The following is an 8,284-nucleotide window of genomic DNA, read 5'->3' on the forward strand; positions in this document are numbered from 1 at the left end:
GTTTCAGGGGCTGCAGAGGGGCACGATTCCTCCCTAGTTTAGGCTCCTGTCTCGCACATTTCTCTCGCCTAGGTAATTCCCTACGTCTATTCCCGGTAGCGACACGCTGTTGTCACTCTTCGAGGTATTTGAATACAGAAGTTGTCGAGTTTGGGCGAGTGAGGAAGGGAACCCCTACTTGGTGCCTTGGGAGGAAAATGAAGCTGCGTCAGCCGGGGAGGCGCTGGGCGTGGGGGTGTTTTTAGCCACTGACCAGCTATTTATTTTCCTGTCGCTTTTGTATTTACAGATATATACATTTACGCGCGCGCTTGCATGTGTGTGTACCGTTGTACACACACCATCCCCAGTCACCTGGGTGCAGACGTGATGTACCAGACACGAGAAGATGCGGCTACAGCAGCCTTCTGTCTGCACTCAGCAAACCATGGAAATCTCTTCCAGCAGCCCATGCTGTTTATTTGCCTATACTATCTGGTATTCTTAAACATCATTAAAGTAATTAAACCGGCACCATTCGGCAGTTTCAAGCTACCCCAGTGGAGGGTTTTTGTTTATTTATTTGGGTTTTTTTTCCCCCCTCCTTCTTTTTTTCTCTGAACCAGAGGAGTGAAGGTTTGCGTCGGGTCTGGCCGGGAGCTCGGGGCAGGGTGAAGGGGCTAAACCTGCGCTGCCGGACAGGTACAAGCATTTATCACCGGCACCACCGGCAGGGCAGACGCCGTGGAGCAGCGGCCCCAGGTGCCCGCGCTGCCGGGAGGCTGCCCGGCCCCGGCCCCGGCCGTGACGTCACCGAGCGGGATCTGCCCCCCCCCGCCGCCCCCCCGGGAGCCCCAGCGCCCACGATTCAACAGGAGCCACGCTCGGGGTGGGGACGGGCATGTTTGGGTATTAGAAGTCATTACCAGTGGGAGCTAAAATGGACAGTCAATCATCACATCCCCCCCCGGGCCTTTCTTTATTAGCGACTACTGGGAGGGGGAAAATATATATACATATATATATATATATATATATATACACGTATTTATATACAGCAAGAGGGAGAAGGAAGTAAATTCTTTACAGAAACGTCCATCGAACGGGTTAATTAATCAAAGAATTTAATGGATCCATTTTGTACAATCCGGTAACAAATAGTAGGTTTTTAATATTTTTTTTCCCTTAAAAAAACACACTGACAGGAAAACGTGGGCGAACAGAACACTGCAGCGCACAGTACTGTTGACAGGAGAGAATCTGTACAGCCAAACTCCGTACGAAACCACTCTGGTCCTTCTGGGAGGGGAAAGGGAGGGAAGGGACGGGGATGCAAATCAGCGGGCTTGTAAACAGACTGGAGCAAGACGGGCAGAGGGGGGTGTGCGGCGCGGCGGGAGGGGGCGGCATCACCCCGGCCGAGGGGAGCAGCCTCCGGTGTGCGCCGTGCCGGGGGCGCGGGCTGGGGCCCGCCGCCGGCCACCCGTGCGCTGCGCGGCGCGTCCCTCCCCGGCCCCGCGCCTGCCCTACCCGCCCGCCCGGCCTCCCCGCGCCCGGCGCAGCGCCCCCGGCCCCGGCCGAGCGAGGCCCCCGCCGCCGCCCGCACTAGCAGCGGGGCCGGGGCTCGCTGGGGGGGCGCGGCGGCGGGGGGGCGGCGGGGGGCGCGGGGGGGCCGCGGAGCCCCGCGGCCTGACACACGTACCATTCGCTCAGGTTGGCGGCGGGCTGCGCGGGCGCGGAGGGCTCGGCGTGGGAACAGGAGGCGGGGGGCTCTCGGCCGGAGTCCGAGGAGGGGACACCAAGGAGGGCGTGAGGACTCGTAGCCAGAGCGGGAGGAGGGGATTTGCAGTGCACTTTCATGTGTTTTCTCAGGGAGCTGGGGTGGGTGTAAGACTTGTCGCAGCCTCTCACTTTGCAGTTGTAGGGCTTGTCGCTGGTGTGGACGTGCGAGTGCTTCTTCCTGTCGCTGCTGTTGGCGAAGCGTCTGTCACAGCCCTCGAATTCACATTTGAACGGCTTCTCCCCTGCAGGAGGCAATGGGCGAGCACAGCCATTAGCGACAGCGGCCGCGGGGCAGGGAGCGGCTCACCCCGGCACCCCCCAAGCCCGCAGCCCCCCGGGGCCCCTCTCTCCGGCCCCGGAACGGCTCCTCACCCCGGGGCAGCTCCCCTCCGGCCTCCGCCTGCCCCCGCACCGTCGGGCCTGCCCTTCCCCGCCAGCCTCACCGAGCTCCCCCGGCGCCGCCGCTCCGTGCCCGCCCGGCTCGGCACCGGGAGCGCCCTGCCCGGGCAGCTCCTCCTCCCACTTCCCCTGCCCTGCGTATCTACGTGGGGGCCTGTGCAAAAGACAAAGCCCCGCGATAAGGAAAACTTAAGAGGCCAAGTGCTCACTCTGAGCAAACAGCGTGCGCTGTCCCCGCAGACTCCCGACGTCCTGCAGAAAGAGCGGTCAGTGATGTATCCCTAGGAAGGTTTTTTACGTTAAATAAATCTCTCACACTCCCCCAGGTGCACGTGGAAATGTTATTCATAACCTGGCTAGATCACATCTCATCCACTCCATTCTTGCGCTGATTACAATCCCGTGCGAGATCCGCAGCCCCCCCTCCTTTCCCCGCTCCCCGGCTTGCTGATACCGTGCGTTAAGGCACAAAATCTTTCAAAAAGACATTGATTGTGGGGGGCAAAACGCTAGAGATTCAGCGAGAGGATGACTAGGCCGGTGCATGGCACTGTCGTGAGGGTAGTATTCCCTTTTCATTTGAACCTACTCAGTCATGGAAGGAATTGCAATCGGGATTAATTTGTCTGGTAATATGATAAGTGACGTTAAGCATAATAGAAATACAATCATGTTGCTGGAGTCGTGTGAAAGTTTAACCTCTGATCGTGTGGACCGGGCATGGCACACAGCATAGAGCTTTTCAGTGAAACACGCCACAGACAGCTTCGGGATGAAATTATGACTACATCATCGTCGCTGATAATAGCAAACTGCAAAACCCTGCTCGCCAAGGAGTGCCCAGGTCTTGCACCAACCGAATATGAAAATAACCTCCTTATCCGTCAAACCCCAAAAAGTAGCAGGGCGCAGAGGATACCACAAAAATACACGGCCGAACCTTAAACGTAGAGAGCAAACAAAGCCACTGTGTTCACCATCATGGCGTATGTGGTCGAAAGGACTTCCAGTATCTGTAAAAGCTTCCAGGTTTTGGTTGTGGTTTTGTTTGGTTTTTTTTTTTTTTTTTTTTTCTTCTGCATTTCCTGGGATTTTTGTTTTCCCCCTCTCAGTTCGTCACCATTAAATTTCGGAGGGACGCAGCCCACCTCGTGCTCGGCTGCGAGCAGAGGCACATAAAGGAAGGCATTCCAAATATTTCACATGAATGCACTTTATGCAAGGTGGGTGGGAAAAAGCTCATGACTCCGCGTTTTAAGTATGTCCTTTCCGCACTGTAATAATCAATGAGGAGCTCTCACATCCTGCACCACTAACGCTTGCACAGAGGATGGGTAAATACCTGGCTTTAGAGGGAAGGGGGAAAGAGGTTAAAAATAAGGTCTTTGAGAAAACGATGCGGATCCTGTAACCAAATCCTGTCGACATACAGCGGTGCATATGCATAGACACACGCACGCATATAATCTAATTACAGCTTCACGTAAGGCAACAATTTGACCTTCAGCATCTAAGTTGAGACAACAAATCAAGGATATTAGTGTAGTACAAGCAAGCAGTAAGTTAGGAGACCCCAGGGAAAGCCATCCTCATAAGCACTCCGCTTGTGCAAAGTGAGTTACATTCAGGTAAAGGCGGGCTGCGGCGCATCCCGCTTTCCCGAGAGTTGAAAACTGTTCAACTTCGCTTAAGCCCCCGAAAGAACCACTGAAAGGTCCCTCCGTACAGTCAGGTTTCAACTGGGAAGAGGGCAGCATTTTCTCAGCTGCCCGGTTTGCATTCTCTGAACGCCTCAATAAAGAGGAGCCACCCGAGCCATTTGCAAGTATTCCTTTCGCGAGAGCAGGTTTTCTTACGTGGAAATCCCTACCCGGCAGGGAGAGGACATTTTACAGGTCCTGGCTGCCGCAGCCCGAGCACGGAGGTGCAGCCACGCAGAAAGTTCCCCGGGCGATGGAGAAGCGCAGGATCTCAACCGCCATTTTACCCCCACACTTGTAGCTGGGCAAAAGTGTTCAGTGAAACTCAGCTTGGAAATTGTGGCATAATCCCCCGTCTCCGGGAGTGGATTAAGGTATTTACCAACTTTTCCGGGGAGGGGTGGGGGGGTGGCGGGGGGGGTGGCGGAGGTGGCGGCCCCCGGGGCTGCTGGCGGGGCGCGGGGGCGGCGGGGGCCGCCCGGGAGGGAGAGGGGCTCCGTCCCACGTCTCGCACCATTGTCCCTGGCCCGCAGAGACGGCGGCGAAGTGGTCCCTGCCCGTCCTGCTCGTCCCGCCGCCGCCGCCCGTACGGCCTTATCCTCCAAGCCGGAAAATTCGCAGATCGCCAGAAATCCCTCTGCCTTGCTCCCCAGCCTCGGAGAAATCAGAAGTCATTAATATTTGAGGAGGCAATAATTTTCCTGTTGAATCTAGAACTGTCTTCATGAATAATTCGTAGCGAGTTCTATTAGGGTTTCAGAAACATTGCGTTTTTGACAACTTCTGGGTGTTTAATAGAAACGGTGGAACCATAAAGGCCCTGCAGGAGTTTTCACAATACAGCAATTAATCACCGGGAAAGTTAAAGCGAAAAGTACAGACGTGCGGAATGATGTTTAATAAACGCAAACCTCCGATCTCGCGTTTGCCCTGAACCTGCCTCTCCGATGTAGGTCAGTTTTCCCAAGAATTTAACCATTTTCTGCTTCAGAGACTTCAAACAGTGAGGCCGTTAAAGAGCAGTAAAAGTTTGTTTACTTAAGAAAAACACTGTCATTAAGGGATGAGCTCTCCCGGTTAATGGCTGTACCTGTGCTGATCCGACAAGAGGCTGGCTCGGATACAAGTTATGTGACCCGGGGATACTCCTTTCTCCTGGAAAAAGGGGGCCGAGGAGGCAGCAGAGGAGCACAACTTTGCCATCGCCCCCCCCCACCCCCCACCCCCCCGCACACAGACGAGCTATTCATAGAGCGCTGGAAAAATAATTAGGTGACGAGTGACGGTCGCTGTAAAACCTCCGCGCTATGTTTAGACGATAGCGACACGAAATTAGTGTACGTTCTGCAAATTATATCACGTCGAGTTATATCGTAAAAATGCAACTCCTGGAAGGTCAAGCCCTGCACCGAGCATGGGGGAAGGGGAGTTTTACGAACTGGAAGGCGAAAAAAATCGTTTGGCTGTAAGCAGATCTTACAATAGGATTATGTAGTTTCCCTCGCAGTGCATAAGGCTGTACAGAAGGGGGTGGGAGGTGGAAAACCCTACACTGGAACAGATTAAATTTTCCAAAAAGGGCTTATTTCTTATCTTCTTCTTCAGAGGAAAAAAAAAAAAAAAGAAAAAAAAGGGCCAGCGCTACAGACTACAAACACCGTCTGCAAAACTAATTAATACAACTTCACAAGCTGTTTCTGGAAGTGTGAAAACTTTCTACTTGCAATTTCATTAATTATAAATGCTTTCCTGGCCGGAAGATTTCAAACGTAGTTTTGCAAGATCGTCCATCGAGTTACTTCATTTTCTGTTAACTAGAACTAACAGATGTTTCTGACACATGTCCCAGTTTCGCTTAACAGATCTGCAAATGACATTTCAAAACGTACAGGCCGAAACAATACCGAGTTTTCTTCTCCTTTATTTTTTTTTCCCCTCCCGAGGAGAATCAGAACTTGCAGCTCCCCATATTTGCGAATGCAGAGAGTCGTTGGAAGGGAATGCTCATTAAAAATGTCAATGTTATTCAGATCAAACATTTGAAACTCCCTCTGCCCAAAACAAAACTGTTGAACGAAAAGGTCGCAGCTGTGTTATTCTCACAATGTTCGAGCAGCAGCATCTCAGCGACATCAGTCAAAACTGACTAGACAAGTAGTAACTTCTATTGTTCACTTTTAATTTGTGAGCTTGCACAATGATTTCATTTTTTCCCCAACTACTTTAAATTGCCAAAAAAAAAAAAAAAACCAACAACCCACCCTCGCCTGTGTGAATAAGCAGAAATAGTAGCTATATCACTCGATATTTACACAGATCTACCCGCATAAACATTACAGCAGCCTCTCTGCACAACCAGAGAAAAATATGGACGAGAATTCTGAGATTTGTTCTCGCTCTTCCTTTTTTCCCCCTCCTATCCTCCCCCCTCCTCCAAGCGGTAAAGAAGCAAACAAATCTGAGAATTTATTTTCCAGAAGTACTTGGCGTGCATTCAATAACAACGCAAAGGATACATTAAAAACAAAATAAAGCAAAACAGTATGCTGAATAACACACAGAGAGAGTAAAGAGAGCTTTACATACTGACCTGTATGAGTTCTTTTGTGTATTTTGAGATTCTCTGATCTGGCAAACACTTTGCCACAGCCTGGGAAAGGGCAGGGGAAAGGTTTTTCACCTGTGTGGACTCTGATGTGATTTACAAGTTTATATTTGGCCTTGAAAGGTTTCCCTTCTCTTGGACACTCTTCCCAGAAACATATGTGATTGGACTGCTCGGGTCCTCCAACGTGCTCCACCGTGACATGAGTCACCAGCTCGTGCATCGTGCTGAAAGTTTTCGAGCATAATTTTTTGGGAGTCTGGTCCAACTCAATCCACTTACAGATGAGTTCCTGTTTGATGGGCTGCCTCATGTAACGAAAGAAGGCACCCGGGCCGTGGTGTGGAGCCAGGTTCACGTTCAGATTCATGCCACCGTAGCTATGAAGCGAAGAAGCAGCAAAAGGATCTGTCCTGGAGGCTGGTACTTGACTGAAATGTTCAGACCTGGCGTACATTTCTCCAGGTAACCCCAGTCTTATCTGTCCGTTTAGATGGCCACCTGGAGCTGCATGGGGAGGCTGCTCATGGAGTCCAGTGAATAGAGAGGGATTCCCAGCTTCTGAGTGGTGGTGGTGACCATGGTGTCCGGGGTAGCTACCTGTTGTTGAGACAAACAGTCCGTGGTGAGAACTTGCAGCGGGGTGCTGCTCGGTCAGCCCTGGCATGAGTGGGGCCGGCAGGTCTCTGCGTATGAAGAAGTCCCTACCTGCTGCCAGAGCCTGGGCTGGGTGAGAGACGGGGTAAGGGACTGCTGGTGACTGCGCCGGGCCAAACGCTCCCGTTTGACTAGAGACCACCTCGGCTTGGCCTGCCATATGATGATGATGATGATGATGATGATGATGATAGTGGTGGTGGTGGTGGTGGAGGTGGTGGTGGGGATGAGGGGCAGGGCTGAGCTTAAGGGCCGCGGGGTGATGCTGAGGAGGAGGATGAGGAGGAGGATGGTGGCGGTGCCCCATGTATTCTGGCCGGAGCGGGTGCGGCCCGAGGCGGGACTCGGCGGCGTGCTCCCCCGGCGGCGTGGGCGCCGTGGCGTGGGGGTGCCCGGCGAAGCCCGGGAAGCCTGTCATGCTCTGGGGGGGGTGGCGGTGGTGGCGGCGAGGAGCCCCCGCCAAGTCTACTGATCTCAGCGCCGCGTTCCGCCTGGAGAGAGCAGCAGGGTCCATCACTGGATGCCCGGAGCATCCACGGTTATTAGCTTCTAACGCTAAAAAGTCACCTGACAGCGGGAGGAGAGAGACACAGAGACGGGGGGGGGGGGTGGGGGGGCCGACAACTTTTTTTTTTTTTTTTTTTTTTCTCCCCGCAAAAAGTTTCCCTGTCCCACCGCCCCGGCGGCGGGGCGCGCGGGAGGCGCAGCCAGCGGGCGGGCTCGGCGGGGGCTCGCTCTGGGCGGCGGCGGGCCGGGGGGTCACCCCGCGGGGCCCGTCCTCCCGCGGGGCCGGCGGGCAGCCCCACGCGGCGCGGCGCGGCCGCGGGACGGGACGGGGCGCGGGCGGCCGCGCGCCGCCTCCGGGCCGCGGCACCGGCCCCGCCGGCCAAACAATCGCCGCGCGCTCCCATTGGCTGCCGCCGGGTGACGTCACGAATGACAGGTCCCGCGGCTGACTGGAAGGGTTATCGCTCGGTGCGGCGGGGAGGGTGCGCGCAGGGGAGGGACTGCGCATGCGCCGCCGCCGGGCGGCCCCCTTCCCCCCGCCCCTCCCGGTCCCCCCGCCCAGCCCTGCGGCGCCCCTCGGCCCGGGCCGGGGACACGGCAGCGGGAGGCCCTGACCGGGGTCTTCCCCCGGGCCGCGCCGCCCGGCCGCTGCCCA

At 54.9% G+C, this 8,284-nt stretch overlaps 1 protein-coding gene across 1 annotated transcript; it reads right to left on the reverse strand.

The window, feature by feature from the left end:
• Positions 1-1,102: 1,102 nt before the first annotated feature.
• On the reverse strand, positions 1,103-7,703 carry ZIC4 (Zic family member 4). The gene is made up of 3 exons (XM_037407554.1): positions 7,174-7,703; positions 6,451-7,065; positions 1,103-2,003 (listed from the first exon to the last, which is right to left on the reverse strand). The coding sequence occupies exons 1-3, from the start codon at positions 7,634-7,636 to the stop codon at positions 1,585-1,587; spliced, it is 1,497 nt and encodes a 498-aa protein (XP_037263451.1). The 5' UTR covers positions 7,637-7,703; the 3' UTR covers positions 1,103-1,584.
• Positions 7,704-8,284: the final 581 nt, after the last annotated feature.

The sequence above is a fragment of the Falco rusticolus genome, chromosome 13 (genome assembly GCF_015220075.1).
Source record: "Falco rusticolus isolate bFalRus1 chromosome 13, bFalRus1.pri, whole genome shotgun sequence".
Taxonomy (NCBI): domain Eukaryota; kingdom Metazoa; phylum Chordata; class Aves; order Falconiformes; family Falconidae; genus Falco; species Falco rusticolus.